Source organism: Dreissena polymorpha, chromosome 2, assembly GCF_020536995.1.
Source record: "Dreissena polymorpha isolate Duluth1 chromosome 2, UMN_Dpol_1.0, whole genome shotgun sequence".
NCBI classification, from domain to species: domain Eukaryota; kingdom Metazoa; phylum Mollusca; class Bivalvia; order Myida; family Dreissenidae; genus Dreissena; species Dreissena polymorpha.
Window position 1 is genome coordinate 149,488,921 of NC_068356.1, and position 25,334 is coordinate 149,514,254.

Here is a 25,334-nt window from a genome sequence, read left to right on the forward strand (position 1 = left end):
GAAAAGAATATGTATGAAACAATATTTAAATTAAATATGTTTATCATATGACCTTATATAAGTTATACAAAAATGCCTTATTTGATTGACTCAAATATTATTCACATCAAAATAAGAATAAGAGACAAAACGCAAATCAAACAATACATTAATGACTTCATTAGCTATAAGCCGACTACAAGCATGCAAGTGCTGCATTATACCATAACAATCATGGTGCAATTAATCAACAAATGAATACAATTCGTTCTTAAAACTAAAAAATAATGTTATTTTTTTCAGGCCACGCTATTTGTCAAACCGAATGAAGGAGAGGGGAGGCGGCTTATTTGTTTAATTCCTTTTTTCCATCAGAAAAAAGCATTCACGATTTTCACCTACTATGAAGTTTTTTATCCTAAAAGTAGAACTGCCCATATGCATATAGATTGAGTAGTGTAAATTTTCTTTGTCCTTACTCTGAGATTATAAAATAACTCATGCATTTAAATTAAATTAATCCCCTGAAACAGGTAAACATCAGAAAATTCATTCACACGCATGGCAACTTCCACTTCACTTAAATTGTTTTAAATACATTTATTGCATTTTTAAAAATAATAAAATCTGTAACTTTAAACAATCATGAACGTTTCACAACGAATGTGGCGAGGCCTGAGAAACTAAATAGTTAAGTAAACTAGCAAAACGACTTGATAACAATGCATTTTGACGCGACAGTAACTTAGTCTACGGCGGTAGGTCAATCTGAATAATGATCAGTAGTTATTGTTATAATATATGTATTCCAATTCTACAACTGTGATACCATTACACATGTGCTGTATTAAAAAATACAGTATGTATGCACTTGTTTGAGTAGAGAATGCCAAAAACGGGTTAACGTTAATAATGAACTTACATTTAATTCTACCTGTCGAAATAACAGATTATATTTTAAGGAAAATAGTCACTGGCAATCGCTTTGTTTTCCCTTGCAAACCAAACACCTTTTTTAAGATTTGAATTCACGTATTTTTTTCAAACTACCTTAATGTTAACCAACTTATGTACCTAATTTTTGCATAAAATATAATAGAAAGAGTGTATTTTAAGCACTGAAAAATTATGCCGATGTGTCATCCATATGTTATTTGTTGAAAACAATATAAAAGTAATAATTAATGTTGTTATACACGTATAATCACCGCTGACTTTGACAGCATTATCATTATATAAAAACACTAATAATTAAATATGAACCAAAGCAAACACTTATCAAACACGTAGTTTAATATTATTTTGAATCACTTACATTATAGTATATATACTTACTGGGAGTGCACATGTGGATCAATTGTTAAACCCTTGTTGGTGCCAACTTAAAAATAATATGTACCAACAGGAAAATTATAACAGTGTGACTCAATTCTGAATATACAGAACCAAATCGAACAAGATCAATTTCGCATACATGTCAAAACACTTAATTACATTTCAGATGGCAGATAACATGGTTAACATAATGACTAATCACTTAAAACAACCGACAGTATAGCATCATATCGCAAAGTGTATAAACATTATTAATTATTAGCTTTGTGCCTGCATTTACACATCACATATAAATATATGTTTCAAATATGTTGTGTTCTAGGTAATCTAAGTGTGTGTATATGAAGAGTATTCGAAAAAACAAGTAAATAGCTTGTGTTAGAATGCATAAAAGAGGTCAGTCGCAAACGCGATAAATTGTTTTAACAATATCTTAGTCTGGGAAATGGGTATGTTAATTGATCTTTAACCATAAATGAGAAAAAAAACATAACTAAATCTGGCATCTTAGTAATTTTCATCGTCGTTGAATTATAAACTTCAATAAAAACATGGGAAAAAATGCATAACTCCTCGCGAATTTTTGTAGATCAAGCAATTTTGATATGAAAATATATATAAACATACCAATTATATACACAAAGCAAATATGTGAATTGATAGCTAATGTGAATATCTACACGCAAAACAAATGCACAAAAATCTGTGTAGGAAATTATTGTAATATTTAACAACTATTTAATCAATTCTAGTGCGATATTTACGCAATAAGTTACATTTTGGTAAATGTTTACTTTAAAATAACTATTAAGTACTCAACTACAAGTCAGACACCTGTCATTCAAAACAAATTTTGTAAAATTGACAAAATATTCATTTGTATTCTTCATATTATAGCAGTAGTTTAGCAGTAGTTTTTTTATTTTATTTAAAATGTAAATTTTATCCGACTGAATTTTTTGTGTGCCTTCTCTGAACGTTTAGCCTTCTAGATTGATTTGTTATCATGTTTGCTATATTCATTCATATTCAACAAATTTAGGGTAAAAAATAACTTGTATAGTGAGTAACTCGTAGAAACTCGTAATAGAAAGTACAAAGAAACACTCATTGGCCGAACTATATACCAATCCTAATTTGTTCGGCGATAAGATTATGAACAAATATCGTTTTTGGCAGAACCGTATTAATAAAACATTCAAATACAATAAGCACACATATATCGTTTTCGAAAAGAGTATATAGAACAAGAAAACACAAAAAAATGTGGCAACTTCATCCTTTAACGTATTCTCCTAAACGTGCATTATATGTGTAATATTTTTTTAAGTTAAAAGTCCCCGTCGCTTTTTTGTTTCAATAAAATTTCTGCAAAAGTCTTTGACATTTTTCCAACTTCTGTTGCGAAGGTCATTCTCACTTTCAATTCATGCAAGTATTTCTTTTTTCTCTGGTAATTTACCCATTATCAAAAAACGATCAAAGTGTCTGTGAACAGCTCCTTTTTCGTTTTCACTCCATTGATTGTTGGCTGCTTGTTATGTTCTCCTGGTATTTGAAGTACTCTTTTCTGTACATGGATAATAAAACACAATATGACGTCGCTAACTGCCATTTGTAAGATATTCATATTAAATATATATACTTCAGTACAATTTTTCATAGCAAAATTACGACAAAAGCGTCCAGGTACTTACGGCACCTGATAATGACATAGATGTCACACGACAAATTTGGAAACATTATTTTGCCTAATGAATCAAACAATTACTTTTTTAAAAATTGGCTGAATACACCGACGTAGCATGTCATTACATATACCAGGTTGTTCCAAACATGTTATCAAATTTCGAAAAAGTATACAATGAATATTTTTTACAGATACTAATAAGACAAAATGTATGCACGGTTTAATGAAAGGTATTGTACTTCTCTGGACAAATGTGTTGGAAGAAAAAAGAACTGGTGAACGGACTGTGGTTCACGGTAAATCATGTATGTATTGTGCGGTGGTGGGTATAAAATGAACTATCTTTTCTTACCCATGTCAGAATGTATCGTATAGTAAAATATCGAGTAGACGCTATTGTTTTTTTGTTGTTAAGATAAAATATCAACCAATGTCCATATGTAACACGCAAGTTAAATTTCCTAATGTCTCAGAGTTTCATACACAGTAATTGGCAGCGTATAAGTCTTATACTGAAAATTAAAATTAATGATATTACACTTCTTGGATAAGCGATGATTAACGTTTTTGTGATTATGATGAAGTCGATGTTTATAGACTACAGTGGTTAATACACATGCTCACCAGTTTCATTGACAAGTGTAAATTCTAAATTCTTTGTGTATATGAAGATTTTGAAAGACAAGTAGTTCATAGTCACTACAACTGGTAAACAATATTTTATTCTTTTAAAATTCGCATAACGTGTGCTATAACATGTTAATATAATGATCATCGACGTACGTGTTATGTTAAGCCCAAATACTAATTAGCATCACCCGGAATAAATATTGGCACAATATAATTTAAGGCAAAATTACGCCCATTTCACTGAAGACTAAACCAAACCAGAAAATACCCCTTAGTAGCTTCGACATAGTGAAATATTACAAACCGTCTCATCGACTTCTTCCGTGTGCACGGGGGTTGTTTGTCCTGGTTCCTGGCTGTCCGTAGATCTAGTAGTCATTGTGTTGCCTATTCAAAACAACAATAAAAAATGGTATAACACATAATTTACTCAGGGTTAAAATGTTCGTTATTCATGAAACCATTTAGTACAACACATTGGCATTAATTCTTTGTACAACAATTACAATAATTTCATGATGTTCATAATATGATTTTAAGAATGTGTAGTAATAACAAAATCACTGTGAAACATACCCTTTTTTGTTCCGTACATTTCTGAAAATGCAAAAAAAAATACACATTATCAGACAGAACGCATTTCAAGTAGAGCTTGACGACGTTCAATGATAAACCATTTTAATTCACGGCTGAAAGGTATTTAACGAGAAAATACGCCTTAGTAAGGTAAAATTACGCCCATTTCACTGAAGACAAAACCAACCAGAAAATACGCCTTAGTAGCTTCGACCTTGCGAAATATTACAAACCGTCTCATTGACTTCTTCCGTGTGTATTGATGTTGTTTGTCCTGGTTCCTGGCTGTCCGTAGATCTAGTAGTCATTGTGTTGCCTATTCAAAACAACAATAAAAATTGGTATTACACATAATCTAGTCAGTGTTAGAAAGTTCGTTAGTTATGAAACCATTAAGTACAACGCATTTGTATCAATGCATGTGTAGTAATAACAAATCACTGTGAAACATACCCATTTTTTTGCTCCGTGCATTTCTGACAATTCAAATAACAAATACACATTATCAGACAGACCGCATTAAAGTAGAGCTTGACGACGTTCAATGATTAAACATTTTAATTCACGGCAAAAAGATATTTGAATATCTGTATTTAAAAAGAATAACTCATGAATGAACATGAATGCAATCATGAAACTGATTGGCTATATTTATAAAAATAATAATTCAAAAGACATTTAAAGCTAATTTAAAATGTGATAAATATCAGTGATAAATTCATCACAGATGACGTCTTAACAATAGAATGTACCTTTCTCCATGGAAGTGTTGGTACTCCATAATCATATCGGAGTTCCTCGCCAATTGCAATGTCTCTGTCGGCGAAAGTGCATAGATGGGGAGTTTGGTTGACTTCAACTATTTTCATTACACAATTTTGTTTTGCGTCTCCATTTTCGGCATCATTTATCATTCGACCCTCGTGGAATATATCGTTGGTAGCGTCAATGCTGAATAAGACATTTAAATAAACACTTCTGGTGCTTTAAACTAAAATAACGCGCATGCCAAATTTAATTATTATGGTGAAAAAACTAAAGATTATTCTTCTTCTAATGGCGTGATTTAAACGTTTGATGTGCAAAGTAAAGCTAATTTGTAGTTACCAGCAAGATTTGTCTCTGTATTTAAAAAAGTAAATGAAGCTGCCTTGACCCTCCTGTTCATACTCCTTTTCTAATTGCATGTTTTACTCGTGTTATCAGATCCCCTTTGTATTCGAGAAGAAAGTCTCCTTTTTTAAAAGGCTAAGTGGCAAAGACTCCTTCGCCTGAAATATTTATATTTGTAGACATTTTATATTAATAATCACTTTGGTCAAATAATTGAAGGCTAGATATAGGCGCCAATAGTGTTTTATTCATAAATAATCAATAAATCTTTATGCTACTTCCATACTTCTGCCCAGTATTAAGTAACCCAATAGTCCATGTTTGTTTTCTTCTTTTTAATGGAAAGGGGCTACGATGTTCTTTTATTATTTCTAAACGTGTTTAAACATAACCATATACAAAAATATTTGTACCTATGACATCATTGACGGTTTTTACTTCAAAACCTGGTGGATCAACGTAATTCTGACAGTACGTTCTTGCGAGATCAAGGGGACTTGGACCCTTTTGGCTACTAAATGTTAAAATGGAAATGTCGATGAGAAAAACAACAAGAGCTGTCAGAAAACAGCGCGCTCGACTATTCAAGTGCTTGACAGTATAAAGTAAGCCACCATGGGGAAATTGTTCATATTCAATAAGGTCAAGGTACTATAGTCATATTCTAACTGGAAGAGGACCATAATTGAAACATATGGATCCTATGTCAATGCCATGTTACTTGTGAATATGTTACTATGTCGTAATAAATAAGTTTAAGCCAAACATATTGATCGCTTATGTTTTAAAGAAATGGTTAATTATAGACGATTCTGAGTTCAGGTTTCCACAAAACATATGTATTGAACATTTGTAAAGATATAAAACAAACTAATAAGATTGTATTTCAAGTTGGGGTCATGTTGGTCAAGAAGTATGCAAAATATGAAAGCAGCATGTCAAGGGACAATTAAAATATTTGAGGTGGTAAGCAAACTTTAACAAAGAATTATTAATAATATGCATATTCTAAGTGAAAAAAGGGGCCATAATTCTTACAAAATGTTGTTTACAGTAGTCTGCTCTTGTTTATAGATTGGGGTCATGTTGGTAAAGAAGTATGCAAAATATGAATGCAATATGTCAAGGGACAAAGAAAATATTTAAGGTGGTACGCAAACTTTAACATAGAATAACCAATAGTATGCATATTCTAAGTGAAAAAAGGGGCCATAATTCTTACAAAATGCTTTTTACAGTTGTCTGCTCTTGTTTATAGATTGGGGTCATGTTGGTAAAGAAGTATGCAAAATATGAAACCTTATGTCAAGGGACAAAGAAAATATTTGAGGTGGTACGCAACTTTAATAAAGATTTATCAATAATATGCATATTCTAAGTGGAAAAGGGGCCATGATTCTTACAAAATGCTTGTTACAGTTGTCTGCTCTTGTTTATCGATTGGGGTTATGTTGGTAAAGAAGTATGCAAAATATAAAAGCAATATGTCAAGGGACATAGAAAGTAATTGCGGTGGTACGTAAACTTTAACAAAGATTTATCAATAATATGCATATTTTAAGTGGGAAAAGGGGCCATAATTCTTACAAAATGCTTGTTACAGTTGTCTGCTCTTGTTTATAGATTGGGGTCATGTTGGTAAAGAAGTATGCTAAATATAAAAGCAATATGTCAAGGGACATAGACAATATTTGAGGTGGTACGCAAACTTTAACATTCCAACGCTCACGCTCACGCTAACGCCGACGCCGGGGTGAGTAGGATAGCTCCACTATATATATATATATAACGTAAAACACTGTAGAGCTCTAGGCAGTTTTCGTTATATATATATAACGAAAAACTGTCTAGAGCTCTACATTGTTTTACGTTTATTTAAAAAATATATTCGTGAAATATGTACCGTAAAACAAGCTTTGTAATCAAATGATATTAATATAAATCGATCTTTAGAATTCGTCTTCCAGTATTACTTTAAAGTTTACATAAAAACGCTTTTTAATAGCAATTGAAAGTTGTAAACATAATTAAAAAGCTTACCTTAGTTTAATGCGTTTGTTCGCTCGAAACTCCATTTTTCCAACTTACTTTCACTAAATGATATAAATACCGAGTGTATGATTTTTAAACAGCGCAACCGGGGAACTGTTATAAGCCTGGATACACACTCGATTGTAATTTGGTCAATATTTGTGTATATTTTGTGCATGCCACAAACCCGCTAATCGGGGAAGGCGTTGGATTTCTAATTTAAATTGACAGTTTGGTATTTCATACACGTAGATTAGAGATTTTCGCCTAAAACCAACCGGGGAATTCCCCGGTTGGTAGGTGTTCCCCGGTTTGTTGGTGTGTATTCATACGATTTTCCCCGGTTGGTAGGTTTTACAAACTCACACACACACACACACACACACACACACACAAACACACACACACACACACACACACACACACACACACACACACACACACACGCACGCACGCACGCACGCACGCACGCACGCACGCACGCACGCACGCACGTACGCACGCACGCACGCACGCACGCACGCACGCACGCACGCACACACACACACACACACACACACACACACACACACACACACACACACACACACACACACACACACACACACACACACACACACACACACACACACACACACACACACACACACACACACACACACACACACACACACACACACACACACACACACACACACACACACACACACACACACACACACACACACACACACACACACACACACACACACACACACACACACACACACATATAACAAGCAGATCTATTGCCTATTACAACACATCTCTTTTGAAAAAGGAGAAATAAGAGCTTGACTTAAAAACCATACATGTAATGTCAAATATATTATTTAAATACAAATTTGCTGAAGTATGTTTATGTTTTATTTTAACATTCATGTTGGTAACTGATATAAATATAGACTCTCCGTTATATCGAAATTCCCTTCATAAAAAGAGCAAACACAAAGACAGCATTAAGGCCTCTGAGGAAGCATCTCTTACGAAAAGCGAAACATAAGAGATCGTTTCAACGGTAATAGTCTATAATATATTCACAAATACGTTTACTGTGCTTATTTGTATATGTATAACTATACATCTGCTATGCATAGAAAAAATTGTTATGGTTGTTGAAAAGATTTATTGCGAAGAAGATTTTTACTTAGGTTTGTAAGACACAAACACTTTTGTAAATTGAATCCAAAATTACGTAAATTTGCACTATACGTAAGCCACAATTAAGATGACCTATAGATATAGAGAATAATAGGTTGATGACGTGGATGGAGAGTGGATGGAATATCCTCCGACTTGCCAGATAACCATTCTCCATCTTCGTCACCAACCTATTATTCTATTTATCTTGTCACATTAACAACATTCGTTGAAATGTTTCTAAAATATCTAGTTTTCGAATATTTTGTGTTTAAATATTTAATATGGTAAACATCACGCGCGAAAAAAAAACATTGTGACGTCACGTTAAGCAAAGCGCTTAGGCTAGCTTCCATCTGGTTAAAACACACAGAAATCGAGTTACTTGTTATTAATTCAATACACAAAGACTAAATTATGCTGCTTAAAAAATAATAAAAAAAAAACTGTTTTTAACATGCATTTGGTATTTTATTAATAGAAAAAAGTATATTTTATTAAAAGAAAATAGTAAATGCATGCGCATGCGCGGATAGCAACTGACGGATATTCGAGGTCACGTGGTCATCTAGCCTAATATCTTTTGGGATATTAGGTTACCTGGTTATCGGGCTGATTAACCCCCCGTTCACACATAGCTGCGACTTTACGACGATCATCCCGAGAAAGCCACGATCGGAAAAAAAATGATCGAGGCCGATCGGAGTCTTAATCGAGCAATTTGGAAAATTATGGTCTTCATTTCGACCGTTCTACGATGCCCCTACGTCAAACGCTTACTGCATTTACTGCCGCGACATTCAAGATCATACTACGACGCTACTCAGAGCTTTTACTGCGCTTTTACTACGACCATGAAGATCAATCCATGATGCTTCCGCGCTGCCTGTACTATTACGGCGCTTCTACTACGCTCTTTTTACGACTCTACACTGAGTATTGTTGTATATATATATATATATATATATATATATAAATTCTACATTTCTCGTTGCTTAGAAATAGCATTTTATTTAGAAGGAAAGCAGCAACAAATATATAAAAGATTGGACTACAGTGTCTTATTGATTAATGCATATTTATATTGTATATATATATATATATATATATATATATATATATATATATATATATATATATATATATATATATTTATAAATTATATATTTCTCGTTGCTAAGAGATAGCATTTTTCTGAGAAAGAAAACAGCCCAAAAATACTATATATATGGCTGTTTTCATATGCAAGTAATCTTCCAATGATTAAAAAGATGCCTAGATATGATTTGTTACAAAATATTGCATAAACTTTTAATTGTCAAATGAATATATGTGTGTGTGAGTGATTAGACATGCCATTATCATATTAAGATAAGGTATGCTTACAAAGACAAACAAAAACACACAACGACGTTAGCCATAGCCTAAGCGTATCATTAGATCTATTTTATTACCTGACAGCAGTGATGTTGCCATAACATATTTTCAATGACTTTTGGTTTTAGTGAAGTAGCATTGCAAACAGTCTATTTAAAAACTCTGGAAAATAATACCGCGTGCAATGATAGGTTTAATTTTCATAATTTAAATATATTTAAACATTATTTTTGGTCTTTCTTATGTTATCGACGGTACAAAAAGTCATACATGGGGTATTTTACACTCAACCATACTGACAGACTACAAAATAGTACGTGCGCATAGTGTGTGAGGCAAACAAAGTGTTACTCAAGCGAGACTATTATATTAGTGCAATACAATGAGTTTTGGTTTTATTATAGCATTGCAAACAGTCTATTTTAAAAACACTGGAAAAAATAATACCGCGTGCCATTATATGTTTAATTTTAATAATTTAAATGTATTCAAGTTATATTTTGTCTTTTTATATATAATTATCGACGATACAAAATGTCATGCATGGGGTATTTTACAGTCAACCATACTGACAGAGAACAAAACAGTACGTGCGCATAGTGCCTGAGGCAAAACACAATGTAACTCAAGCGAGACTAATATTAATAGTGCAATACACTGTGGTAAGGAAAGAGTTACAACGAAACAGGGTGATTTATGCTCTACGTGTTGAGCTGTTTGGCCATGGCAAAATCATCCAGTGATCGTATTCTTCAAATTTTACCATTTCAGTTTTGTTCATGTGGTTCTTGTATAGGATCTTCCCGTTAGAATACCAAGCATCTGTCATCTTCTTTTTGACACACATGAGCACATGAAGATTTAATTTTGTCAAGTCATCGTTTATGTACACGTTGCTCCCTTTCAGTTTCTTTCTGTTAGATATAATGTCACGCTTAGTTTGCCGGCTTCTCAGTCGTTCAATAATGTCTCTATTCTAGTTGTTCTTGTTGGGAAGTCGATGCGCAATGTCGATATCTGCCATGGACTGATAATATATGTTGTTTTCACGTAGCGTTTTTATAACTTTCTCCGCAGATTCTCGTGAGGTTTCTATAAGGTTTGTATCTGCGATTCCTCGGATTTTCATATTGTTGGATCGTAAGTTTTGTTCACATTCATTTTCGTATTTCTGCCATTTTGCATCGACATTCTTCAGTTCCTGAAGTACCTTGTCATTTTATCTTTCTGGTTTGTTAATTCAGAGTCCAGGGTTTTTGTCTGAACTTTGAGCTTTTCTACTTCCTGTTCATTTTCGAAAAGCCTTCCCTCAAGGATTTCCACGCTTTTAATGACGGACTTCAAAAGATCTTCCTTAATTTCCATGAGCCTTTCCTTTATTGCCTCTTGTAGCGACCAGCCGCCTTTCACCAAAACGTTTTCAAGTTTTTTGTTAAACGTGTTAAACTTTTCATCGAGTTTATCTAGCCTTAAGATGATTTTCTTCATTTGCGTGATTACATCACGATTATCTTCAAAAGTGTTCGCCATCTCACCCCTATTGTTATCGCTTTGCTTTTGCTTTGATTTCTTTTTCTTCTGTTTCTCTACATTTGGTGTTGCACTCATATTGCTATCTAGCTCACTTACACTGGACGCTTCCCTTTTTCGTTTTAACTCCTCATCTATAGGCGATTCTATATTCATGATTGTTTATGATTGTTCAACACGGTATCTTTTTTGAACAGTATACATTTGAATTTTGAAAAAAGGCTTGAGGAGTTTGTCATGTTTCACAGTTTCACGTGTAATTTAATTTTTTATTGCATATCAGAACATGAAAAGAACTCCTTACTTTACATTCCCATCCATTCATCCAACCTTTTACCACTCTGCAGATGTTTCCTTCATCCATGCTTAATAATCTCAGAATGGATTTTATCAACTCCTTTCCCAGCCTTCAAACAACAAACTATCTGCTCCACCTCTGCCTTAAGAATGGACGAACTTTAGACATCCGCTTCTGGTCTGGGATTGTTCTTAAGGAGTTTGGTGTCTGGTCGGAGCACGAAGTTATAAAGGTCGCTGCAGTTTTCGGTCCATCTGTTTCGGAATGCAGAACTCTCGGTCAGGAGGTTCCCGTCCGCATCTGATATAACACTGGCCTTGTGCTGCCTGGTCATCGTGAGGGTCATGTAGGTTTTCTTACTGATGCCTATGGTAATCTCTGTGTCAATGTGGCTCCTAAATTTACGCATACTTGGCCTCTTACATCTCCTGCTTCAACTCAATCCTCACTTTCTGGTTCTGTGTCTGGGAATATTTATCGTGCATCAGCTGTCCTCGTTTGGTCAATGATCATATGGCGTTTTCTTCCCTCTATTTCCCACGAACTTCTTCCGTCGATGAAAGCATGGCTTCCTTGATGTAGTTGGTGATGGTGTAGATGTCACTGTCTTGGATGTTCAGGGCTGCACACTTGCCACAATTCTGTGCTTGAAATGCCTCTCTATGGGTTTTCCATTTCATCCGAGTCAAGTTTAATGCTAGTGTTCTTGGTTCTGCGCATGTTCTTTATCTTGAGCTTGATGGTGGTGAGAACTAAGTCGTGGTCTCTGCCGATGTCTGCACCAGAAAACCATCCTTTATTCGCCTGGGCGATTCTGCTTTGAACCGTTTTGGCGCCAGAAAGAACTTGATCTTGAAGTGTACTTGACCGTTTGGAGCATGCAAGGTAGCTGTTATGGACGGGTTAGGCGTTGGCCAAAGGTGGTTGGTGGCTTCTGACAAACTCAAAAAGTCTCAGTTCTCTGTCGTTGGTCTTTCCATTCCACATCTTTCTATTATCCCTCAGTCTTGTTTTGCGTCTGTTTTATCTTTTCGGCGGTCCATTCGAATGTCACGGATATATTTTCTCGGAACCTTGGCTTACTTTTCATATAACTGTTCAATCCCCTCTTCTTCGTAGTCTGTTGTTGGTGCGTAGACATGGATGATGATGAACTGAGGTCTCGATGGAAATGAGCTTGCTCGAAACTGATATGTAACTGATGCCGCTATTGACTAACTTCTTCATTAGAATGAAAGTAACCCGGCCCGTCGCGATGTTTGAAATCTTCCTTCGTCTGTTGGTTCTTTTCCGAAACCTAGTCACCTAACTCAGTTAGTCCGATGATGTCCCATCGGTAGCGCTTCAACTAGTGCATCAGTTCGTCGATCTTGCCGCAAGCATTGGCACTTCTTTAGAAAGTCTCGGCATTTGTTGATAGGCTCTTATTTCGTGTATTACTCTACGTAAGTCATCACCATGTCCGACATTGTTTTGGTTTCTTTCAGGCGTCAAAAGAAATATAACTTACAAGTCTTCCAGCATATCAAATTTATGTTGCGAGAATAGACCATTGCACCTATCTATTATTAAGTATACAGTTATCTTGAATATCACCAAATTGTTATAATTAAACCTATCTAAATGTAAATATTTGTATTTTGATCGGTCCTTTTTCCTGTAGAAACGATTTTTGCGTGATTTTATGATATTAGTGGACGGAGAAATTGTATTCAATACGTTATAACAAGAGTTCACACTGACTACATTTCATTCACCTTTCGTAATGGGATCACACTGAAGCAAAATATTCTGTATGTTTATGCTATTGTTCTTAACCCTACACCAACATTGTTATAAATGCATTCGTTCCACTTTGACATGATGCACAGCATTCCAACTTTAGTCATATGCACGTATACCCTCCATACCTGTGCACGGTTTCTGTAACCGTCGTTTTTTCGAACTCGGTTTATTATTTTTTGTGGCATTAATATATAAAAGAGTAAAACAAATAATAATAAAAATGTATCGTCTGTTGTAAAATTAAAACCGCATATTTGGTTGTGTTTAAAAAGTTATCTCAGTTGGTAGAGCGCTGGACTTAAAATCCGAGTAGAGCAATCTCGATCCCTTGCCACATAACTTTTGTATTATTGGTCATATTATCCTTTCTAGGGCCCCTCGCCCCCAACCTATGAGTCAGGGCAATTATCAGTTACTAGAATAAGTATGTGCGCTTCAGATATCGGCAAACTTGGACGTTTTCTTCTCAGAAACCGGGTCAATATATGACAAATACCCTATCAACCACCACAGCATTGCCCCAAAAGGTATTTTAACTGATTCTGGCAGTGCAGAAGGATCTTTATAACAACAAAAGTTTACCGAAATAGAACTTCCGGAAAGTTTTTTTCAATATGGCTGCTCAAACCTATTAATGATCATAACTATGTAACTATTTATTCTCGTTTGATGATTTTGTTGTCTAAACCTAGGTTTCTGGGGGCAGAGAACATATTTAGATAATCAGACACAGTGTAAGTTAATTATGTTACACATAAATCCAACATGGCGTCCAAAATTTCCAAAATGTCAAGCGACACAATTAGAAAGACCACATATCCACAATCTGCAGCAAATGAGCAAGCTAGAGGAATCTGAAGTATATACAAAAATTCGTTGATGGATTTAACGTTGTTTATAGGAGAAATATTGGCCAAGCAGTGATCTAGTCATTGAGCACACATTGATTAAGTCTCTAAAGAGAACAAATGGTCCAACTCCCGTTCGGGATAACCTAGGAAATGCAAAACATTTTGACCCTGTCTCCACCTATGACATCCGTGTACTACAGTGCGATGCAGGATTTCACATACTTGACCTATACTACAAGTCCACATCACAAAAACTCAACTCAGGCGCGCATCAAAAGAGATGCTTCTGATCTGTAGAAAATGCTCACTCTACACAGCCTAGAATCATTGTCAATCCGATAGTGCCTGGGTCAGATGTATATGTTCATGCATTTGAGGTGGTTGGTAACAGGATCATAGGTGATATAATAGGAAAATCGGCCTTTGCTTATAATTCAAGAGAAAATACAGACCCACAACTCTTGGAAATAACTTTGCTGTTAATATCGCCTTTGACCGTGCTATTGGCCCTGCCCTTGTGTTCCAGCGTGGTGGTGTCAACATTTGGAGAACTTTCCTTTGAAGACGCATTGCCGTATAAACTGAGCCGCCATCCCCATGCCCTCTTTGAAGCCAAGAACATACTAAGTATAGCAGAGAAGCCTCCGATCGCTCATGCAATTAGAGACCATGCTGCAGACGCATCAATTGAGGCTGTGATGAACTGTATTCCTGAAACAGCTTGTTACATGGCTTTGTGCGTCATCGTTTACCATGGAAAAAGGGCGACTCATATAAAGCACTAGCAGAGTCGTATGCAGAGTTCACAGCAAGGCACTACGGGCAAGAGATAGCGGTGTTCGATAGCTACAAAGACAGTCCTTTTATAAATGACAACACACCAGAAACGTGGACAAAACGTGAACCCTTTTGTGAGTTTCAACAAAGAAACTGAATGCTCATGCAAAAACTAGGACTTTTTGTCTCGTGGCAAAAAACAAGGAATTCATGATTGCTCTGATAAGCACAGCTCTGACTAAAATGAAATGTTGTCATTCTTTCACCAGGGAATGCAGATGTTGATATTGTAAAAGCAAAAGTAAAACGATCTCATGGTAGCACCAGAAGATTGGCGGCGAGGATACAGATTTGCCCATCTTACTGATGCGTTATTCGAAAGGGAAAATAAAACCATTTTCTTCCGCTCTGATGTAAACAAACAGTCGAAGGAAAACAAAGTGTCTACTATTTACCTGTTCATATAATTTTTAGGAGACGGATGTGTGCAATGAATTGTTCTTTGTTCATACTTACTCAGTTTGTTATTCAACTTCAAGCATTTCGGCATCGGGAAAAGTCAGTCGTTCGGAAATAAGTTAAACCTGTTCCGATCATGAAGTCTTCTGCTATTCATTCCTCCTTCCCAACAAGTCTCAAGAGGACATATCATACCTTGGCAAATGCTTAATGGTGGATCTATTGGTCCTTAGAATCACTTCGTCATAACACCTTCAAAAAGAAAATGGCTGCTACTCCCAACATCACATACAGCAGTAGTCCATAGCCAACACGTACATTATTAAATCATGGTATGGTTGGTGTTGGCAAATAATAAGAAACCGACTGAATGGGGATTGAAACAGGACAACGACCAATTAATTCCAATCATGGCCCAAAACAATGCTACTCTTGAAGAACTGAAAAATCATCGATTGTAACTGTTCTATATGATATAAATCCTCTCGATGCATCTGAAGACGCTTTGGAAAAATCTCCTTCACTGCTGTGTGTGGCCCTTGCCAAACAGAAAACTGTGACAATACAAATAATTCCCAAGATTTCGGTACTTATGAGAATGCGGACAACACAGTCAATTTAACGCTCTAAGACAAATGGTTTAGACACAGATGATTGTGTATCATGTGATAGTCGACAGCTGAATGTCATAAATGGGTTTTCTTGATTATTCAACTCCTAAGTGATATCTGCTTTTCAATTAAAGTGGTAATTGTCAACCAAACTATGGCGTTTGACATAGCAATTCCACGTTTGAGTAAAACGTTCTTGACTTATGGTCCTACGTATGTTGGTGGCCATTTTGGATACCATGTTCAATTTCTGTGTAAATTAATAAACTTACACTATGTCTGACAATTTTATTTGCCCCTTGAAATCTGGGTATTGGCACCAAAATCATTAAATTGGAGTGGTTAGTTAAATAGTTATTATCATTAATAGGTGTTGGTGGCCTTCTTGAAAATATAAAATTTAAGGTCCGATTTGAGTAAACTGTTTATACAGTACCTTAAACCCGACCAGGATCAGTTAAAATACCTTTTGTAGCAATCGTTGTGGATCAAAATGTGTCTTGACCTGAGTACAGGAAAATATATTTAAGTTACAGAAGTTGTCTTTGTTGTGCTTTTATTATAAAAACAAGAGCACCGCCTTGCGGGTGCAGACCACTCATCTATTTTTCTTTTTTTAAGGTGAAGGGACCTATCTCAATTTCAATCACAAATGAGGGAGGGGTGGAGTGGAGAGGGTGTATAGTGTGGGGGTGTGGTCATTTATTACATTATCTTCCAAAAATGAAACAAAATGCTTTTTTTTTGCTTTTTTGGGGGGATGGGGGGATTCTTGACGGTATTTCAAAAATAAAATAATAAAAACAAATATTTGTGTTTTTTAACCGTTTCAAAAAATATAGTGAGAGGGTGTGGTGGTCATTTATTAGATGATCTTTTAAAAAAATTGGGGGGAGGGGGGATTCGGGGGGGCATGGGGGATGGTTTGGGTGGAGTTTATTGTGGTATGTCAGGTAAGAGTTGTTTTGTCAAAGTATCAATCAAATCTAATCATAAATAAAGAAGTTATAGCAATTTTAGCAAAATTTAATAATTTGACCTTGATAGTCAAGGTCATTCAAAGGTCAAGGTAAAATTCAACTTGCCAGGTACAGTACCCTCATGATAGCATGAAAGTATTTGACGTTTGAAAGCAATAGCCGTGATACTTTACAAGTAAAGTAGATCTAAACACAAAATGTAACCATATATTTAAAGTAACTAAGTCAAAAAAGGGCCATAATTCTGTAAAAATGACAACCGGAGTTATGCAACTTGTCCTTTGCTGTCCCCTTATGATAGTTTGTGAGTGTTCCAAGTATAAAAGCAATATCTATGATACTTTAGGGGAAAAGTGGACCAAAACACAAAACTTAACCAAATTTTCAATTTTCTACGTATAAAGGGCCCATAATTCCGTCAAAATGCCAGTCAGAGTTACATAACTTTGCCTGCAAAGTCCCCTTATGATAGTTAGTTAGTAAGTGTTGCAAGTATGAAAGCAATAGCTTTGATACTTTAGGAATAGTGGACCTAAACACAAAACTTACCCAAATTTTCAATTTTCTAAGTATTAAAAGGGCACATAATTCTGTCAAAATGCCAGTAAGAGTTATATAACTTTGCCTGCACAGTCCCTTTATGATAGTTAGTAAGTGTTGCAAGTATGGAGGCAATAGCTTTGATACTTAAGGAATAAAATGGACCTAAACACAAAACTTAACCAAAATTTTCAATTTTCTAAGTATAAAAAGGCCACATAATTCTGTCAAAATGCACGTCAGAGTTATCTACCTTTGCCTGCCCAGTCCCCTCATGATAGTAAGTAAGTGTACCAAGTTTGAATGCAATAGCATTGATACTTTCTGAGAAAAGTGGACCTAAACGCAAAACTTAACCGGACGCCGACGCAGACGCCGACGCAAAGGTGATGACAATAGCTCATATTTTTTTTCAAAAAATAGATGCGCTAATAACCTTTTTTTATAATGGGCATACTGCACATTGTTCTCTAATGAAAGGGCCCACAGTACACATTTCCTCAATACATAAAAGCAGATGTGATTTATTGTCCCTGATAAACAAGGGGATTAGCTCTCGCCAGTGGAGATAAGCCCCTAGGCAATGTTTTCTTATCGCTTTGTACACACATCCCTGATCCCCTTGTGATCCTGAATGCTTCATCTATCGATGGTTGATGTAACACGTCTTTTGATTGGCGAAGGAAAGAGAAGCAGCTAATGGAAGCAACTGATACAGGAGGTCGTAAAACAAATAATGTTAGAAATGAGAGTTGATAATTGATAATCGTCATTATTTGAACCGGTAGGTTTCTTTGTTCGAGTCCAAGGCCCATAAATTCGTCAAAAATCAATGGACCGGATCGAAACTCATACTCCATCTGTAAGTAGACTCACACACCAAATAGCAGGTCAATTTAGGCGTTTTGAAAATAATTCTGGGAAATGAAATGCCAGTCCGACCGCTATATGCCTTTCTAACGGGAGCATCAAAACAAGCTCAATATCTGAGAGTTGCGTAAAAAAACTTCCGTAAAAACGTTTCTTATACAAATACAATTTTTAAGTACAAGGCCCATAACTTCGACAAAAATCAATTTACCGGAACACATTTCACACTTTATCTGTAGGACATGTAGGTAGAGTCAGATACCAAAAATCATCTCAATATCTAAAAGCGTTGCGTATAAAACCCATCAAAACGTTTATTATATTGAACATTTCTAAGTCCAATCTAATGTCGTAGTAGCAGTTGATTGTGATTGTTCATCTGTGTTGATGAAAGTGAAAGTTTAAATGTGTAGTAATGATAAATATTTTATTAGAAATATACTTTAAACTTTAAAGGAGGTTTAAATGCAAAGAGAAAATACTATTGCGGTTATATGTCAGTCATACTTTATGATAAATTTCTTCATAAAAGTTCTTTATTGTCAAAGTTTGCTTTCCATCTTCACCAAACATCATACAATTATGAAATCTAAAGCTTTAAACATTGTTGTGAAATTCACACCAATGTTTAAAGATTTAGACCTTAAGACTTCAGAAAGGTGAAGATTGACTTATTATATAAATTTATATCACAAAATAAGTTTTTTAAAGCAATAAAATTCTTATTGAAATGTGCTAAATTAAAGAAACTAGAGCTTTGTCACAGGCGTGACGTATACCCCCACATGCTGCATTGACACAGAAAATTGTGCATGCTGTCTTCACAACAAGAGCTCATTTATGGCGATTTTTAAGAAATATTATGCCATTATCATTTATGGCCATTTGACCTTTGAACTCTTTAATTCTTTGGCATGACACGCCGCCCAATGACTGTGAACGAAATTAATGTACAGAGTCATTTTAAAATCTAACAATAAATAAAATTATTGTTAAATAGTTATTGCCCGGACAAGCTTAATTAAGGTCATTTTTTACTTTTGAACTCCAAGTGTGACCTTGACCTTGAAGATATCGACGTTATTTTTTCGCATGACACACCGTCTAATGATTGTGAACAAATGTACCGAGTAATTTTAAAATGTCGTAATGAATGAGATAGTTATGGACTGGACAAAACACTGTATTATGTGAATTGGGAATAAGACATCAAACTGGGAATGGACATCATTTTCGTGATTTTCTCAAACAAAACTATTCATTTCATGATCTACATATATTTTTGTAATAAATTATCTATAATTTAAGCTTAATAAGAAATTTTGCCATGACTTTTTCATTAACAGTGACTGAATTTGTATCATTTAAAGTGTATTTGTAAACCGTGTCCATGCACGGCATGGACACAGTTTCATTTCATGAGGATTGTTTCTTTTAATTAATAAAAAATCCAGTTTTGAAGTAAAATCAATTTAAATGATGCTATTATATATGCAAGTGTATGTTTTAATTATACTTTGTAAAACTAGATACATGCAACATATAAAACTGCATATTATGCACTTTTGATAAAATACAATTTATTCCCAAATTGATGTCTTATTCCCAATTCACATAATACAGTGTTACAAGGTCATTCATGGCCATTTTTGACCTTTGAACTCAAACTGTGACCTTAACCTTGGCGATAAAGACGTCATTCTTTCGCATGACACACCGTCCAATGATAGTGAACACATGTACCGAGTAATTTTAAATGTCACAATGAATGCTATAATTAAGGCCCGGATTAGCTCATTTATGGCCATTTTTGGCCTTTGAACTCAAAGTGTGACCTTGACCTTGGAGATATTGACGTAATTCTTTAGCCTGACACACCCCACAATGATGTGAACAAATGTGCAGAATGATTTTAAAATCTCACAATGAATGACATAATTATGGCCTGGACAAGCTCATTTATGGCCATTTTTGACCTTTGAACTCAAAGTGTGACCTTGGAGATGTCGACGTTACTCTTTTGCTCTATACACCGTCCAATTATGGTGAACAAATGATTTTAAAATCTCACAATGAACGACATAGTCAGGGTCTGGACAAGCTCATTTATGCCATTTTTTACCTTTGAACTCAAAGTGTGACCTTGACCTTGGAGATATCAAGGTTATTCTTTCTCACGACACACCGTCCAATGATGGTGAACAAATGTGCCAAATGATTTTAAAGTCTCACAATAAATGACAAAGGTATGGCCAGGACAAGCATTTGACCTTTGAACTCCAAGTGTGACCTTGACCATGGAGATATTGACATACTTCTTTCGCATGGCAAACCGGCCAATGATGGTGAACAAATGTACTTAGTCATTTTAAAATATAACGATAAATGACATATTTATGGTCTCGACAAGCATTTTGACCTTTGAAATCCAAGTGTGACCTTGACCATGGAGATATTGACTTACTCCTTTTGCATGACACAACGTCCCATGATGGTGAACAAATATGCCAAAAGATTTTTTAAAGTCTCACAATAAATGACAAAGTTATGGCCCAAACAAGCTTTTTTATGGGCATTTTGATCTTTGAACTCCAAGTGTGACCTTGACCTAGGGGATATCAATGTACTTATTTTGCATAACACACCCTCCCATTATGGTGAACAAATGTACCAAGCCATTTTAAAATCTAACGATGAATAACATAGTTATGGTCCGGACAAGCATTTTCACCTTTGAACTCCAAGTGTGACCTTTACCTTGGAGATACTGACATACTTCTTTCGCATGAAACATCGTCCCATGATGGTGATCAAATGTACCAACTCATTTTAAATCCAATGATAAATGACATAGTTATGGTCCGGAAAAACTTTCGATTTAATACCCACTAAGTGACCACGGGACCTTGTTTTTGACCCATATTCAAACTTGACCTAGACATCATCTATATACAAATTCTGACCAAGTTTGGTGAAGATCAGATTAAATTTTCGGGACAGACCGACTCCATTATGAATGGTAATCGGGGTATCAAAATGGGTGGGAGGACACTTCCCGCACCCTTCCCAGTTGCCACCCACCCCCCTAGTAAAAATTTCCTGTACAGCCCCATGTCAAATGAAACAAATATTCAACATTGGAAACATTGTCCAAATGATATTTTATTGTCTTTATACAGTCTTGATAAATCGTTTTAAAATCAATGTATTGCAACCTGAGTGATGCAATTTACTTCAAAGTAAACAACAAGCAAGCAACAACAAACACTGCCATTTAAGCTAATGATTTTATTCGAGCATATATAAGATGCTCCAACAAAGGTTAGGATTGATGTAATGCTAAGAATGTTGAGTAAATTACATTGTGAATTTACGAGTCGTTTTTATGTAATTAAGTTTTCTTTTTCATTAACAAATTTATTATAAAAGTTTAATATAGAAATCATTTAATCCAAGTTAAGTGTTGAAAGAGCTGTTTAAGAAGAGTATTAACTGTGTTCACTAAGTACTGGTAAACTATCTTTCCCAGGAAAAAAAATAAAATTTCCAATGATGCCGTAGCTACAAAAAAAAAACTTAAACAAAATTTGTAATATCAAGTATACAAAATATTAAATACCAAAAACGAAAACATAAACAAATGTATTTAGGGACAGAACGATGCATAAATTATATATGTAATATTTAATATTTAGAGCTTTAAAAAAAATAAGAAAAATAATAACTTCTTTATTATAAATTTAACTAAAAAGTTCCCTATTAAAATGTTTAAACCCTATTTCCTAAATAATGTTCTTGGGCACTGTTTAACAGGTTAATAATAAAAAACAATAATCTGGGGTGTCAATTGGCCAAAATCTAAAATCCTGAAAATAAGCCTATCGTTTGGGGGCCAGAGCAAAAAAGGGTTAATAATTCATGTAACTTTGTTAACTAGTGTTTATAACTTTGTAAACAATATGTCAAAGTAAAATAATTTTTGTTTAAGATAACATAATAAAACAATAACCTTAAAATTCCAGAAAAAAATCTTCTGATTTACAGTCGACTCTCGTTATCTCGAAGTCGGCGGGAACAAGAAAAAATATCGAGATAACGAGAGTTCGAGATATCCGATTAGGTGTTTTCAAAGAAAAAAAAATAGACAAAAAAATACCTTGTTGTTAACATCTAAATACCTGCTAAGTGGTATTACTAAAGCCGTCATCGTGTGGCATAAAAAAATACTTAAATCACCTATTAGACAATGCATAAACCCTGTGTCCTAGACTAGGGTTAGTTTCCAATTCCTGTGTCCTAGACTAGGGTTAGTTCTTCATTAGTTATATAAAGCTATGATTGACATTAACATCTTCGCAACAATTATCAAGGATAATATCGACTCACAGACGACGATTAATTAATTAGTACTTATTAATACTGGCTTTAGACAGTATTACTTATAGGATTCCGGTACTACCTCAACACATCAGTACATTAGTACTTTAATGGTACAAAACAAGAACAATAAATAAATTGTACACTACGACATTTTATTCGGGCACACTACGATACAGTTTAAGCATAGCATGGTAAATAATTAAACAAAATGTCCGTAATCTGTGTTCACTAAGTACTGGTAAACTATCTTTCCCAGGAAAAAAAATAAAATTTCCAATGATGCCGTAGCTACAAAAAAAAACCTTAAACAAAATTTGTCATATCAAGTATACAAAATATTAAATACCAAAAACGAAAACATAAAAAAATGTATTTAGGGACAGAACGATGCATAAATTATATATGTAATATTTAATATTTAGAGCTTTAAAAAAAATAAAATAAGAAAAATAATAACTTCTTTATTATAAATTTAACTAAAAAGTTCCCTATTAAAATGTTTAAACCCTATTTCCTAAATAATGTTCTTGGGCACTGTTTAACAGGTTAATAATAAAAAACAATAATCTGGGGTGTCAATTGGCCAAAATCTAAAATCCTGAAAATAAAAAGCCTATCGTTTGGGGGCCAGAGCAAAAAAGGGTTAATAATTCATGTAACTTTGTTAACTAGTGTTTATAACTTTGTAAACAATATGTCAAAGTAAAATAATTTTTGTTTAAGATAACATAATAAAACAATAACCTTAAAATTCCAGAAAAAAATCTTCTGATTTATATCAATATCAAAATTGGTCCTTAAGGGCCAAAATTCTGATTTCAGGAATAATCCTGAACTTTGACACCTTTGAATAATGTAAGAGTAAGTAAGGTCAGAATAAAGCTTCACTTGGTCCCAATTGTATACTTCCATGTACCGACCTAGTGCTTAAATTGAATTAGTTTTGACTTCCGTGTTGTTATTTGTTGTCTAGTTTAAGTTGTTGTTTCGCTTTCATAATTGGGATGGATGTCACATGTTCGACTAAGATGTGGTAGAGACGTTTTCGCTATATCTGCTTCAGGTATAAATACAGGTGGCTGCAGAAGTAATGTTTCACCATTTTCTTCACACTGAAAACCGTGTAAATAGATTCATTATGTATGTAATGCGTGTGGGTTCATATTAAATAATACGCTTTGTCAATTAATATTTGTATTGATCGACAGTAACCATAACGGATATCAAATCAGTAAATAGAGCCAATCATTCAACAGTTTTCAGTACTGGTAGTTCAAACACACCCACTGTCCATCATATTTTCAAAGAGCAAACATTTTATTTTTGGTATATGTAAAAGGGTAAACCTTTAGTGCGTAGCAGTATTTCCCGATTTGAATAACCCCTATACTAACATTATTGTTTACACGTTTTTAATGAAGAGAAAACTCAAATGTCAAGACTAAACTTCGGAATTGTAAATGTCATTATTAACTCTGAACTATGTACCAAAGAACTCGGGATGTTCTGGAACACTCAGCACATATAGTAAGCATAAGAGTTGAGTGACATTCCAGCTGCATTTCCCGATCTGTTTACAGTTTATATAAAATGCCTTTCACCCTCCTATTAGTTTGAAGATACCAAGTACTTTGCATCCAGAGATCGACAGTAAACCATACGTGTTTGCCATAAATTTGAAACACCTACAAACAACATGGCTGACTACATATGTTGCCTTCATATAATCCAAGATATCTCTCAAGTAAGGTAAGTTCATCCTTTAACATTTTACAGTCTGGATTTGAATGCATGCCAAAAGTTAACAGTTATATGCATAATGCCAATTGCATCAGCCGTTAAAGACACTTCTTAATGCAGCTTAAATGTTTGTTCAAAACTGTGTCAGTCATTAAAGATACTTCATAATGCAGGAAGAATGTTTGTAAAACTTAATTCATTTATTACCTCGATAATTATAATAAAATAATTACATTAATGATATTGTTATACAAGACCACTATGTTACACCATGTTTATTATTTTGAAATCCGATCATCAGTTTTGATTTATTGTGGTTGCTATTGCACACATTTTTTAGATTTAAAGAATTTTTTTTTGGGACTACATATTTAGTTTTTGTTAGGATTAAATTGTCTATTTGTATTTTTTTATTATTATCTTTTTTTATTGAACCATTATTAATTGAATAATTGGGTAAATAAAATGAAAGCTTTGAAACATCTTGCAACAGTTTTAAGAACAATGTTTAAATTTTGTAAAAAATGTAGTGTTTTTTTTTAATTTTCAGCTGTGATCTCTGGCCCAAATAAACTTCAAATTATAAATAACTGTAAGTCAAAA

The 25,334-nt window shown here is 34.4% G+C and overlaps 1 protein-coding gene and 1 long non-coding RNA gene across 7 annotated transcripts in view; both read right to left on the reverse strand.

The window, feature by feature from the left end:
- Positions 1 to 1,254: 1,254 nt before the first annotated feature.
- LOC127869407 (uncharacterized) lies at positions 1,255 to 7,732 on the reverse strand. 4 transcript variants are annotated; one of them, XR_008044548.1, is made up of 8 exons: positions 7,364 to 7,732; positions 5,737 to 5,834; positions 5,318 to 5,481; positions 4,963 to 5,161; positions 4,444 to 4,526; positions 4,211 to 4,231; positions 3,939 to 4,021; positions 1,255 to 2,884 (listed from the first exon to the last, which is right to left on the reverse strand). It is a non-coding gene; the product is annotated as an uncharacterized LOC127869407 (long non-coding RNA). The 4 variants fall into 4 exon arrangements; XR_008044547.1 differs by having other exon boundaries at positions 5,737 to 5,837; XR_008044549.1 differs by lacking the exon at positions 5,318 to 5,481 and having other exon boundaries at positions 5,737 to 5,837.
- A 15,390-nt stretch (positions 7,733 to 23,122) lies between these two features.
- Positions 23,123 to 25,334, reverse strand: part of LOC127869409 (uncharacterized) — a 74,751-nt gene continuing 72,539 nt past the window's right edge. For all 3 annotated transcript variants that reach the window (XM_052411955.1, XM_052411953.1, XM_052411954.1), the window contains one exon: positions 23,123 to 24,103. In XM_052411955.1, coding sequence (XP_052267915.1) covers positions 23,966 to 24,103 — 138 coding nt within the window. In that variant the 3' untranslated portion in view covers positions 23,123 to 23,965. The remainder of the gene's footprint in view (positions 24,104 to 25,334) is intronic.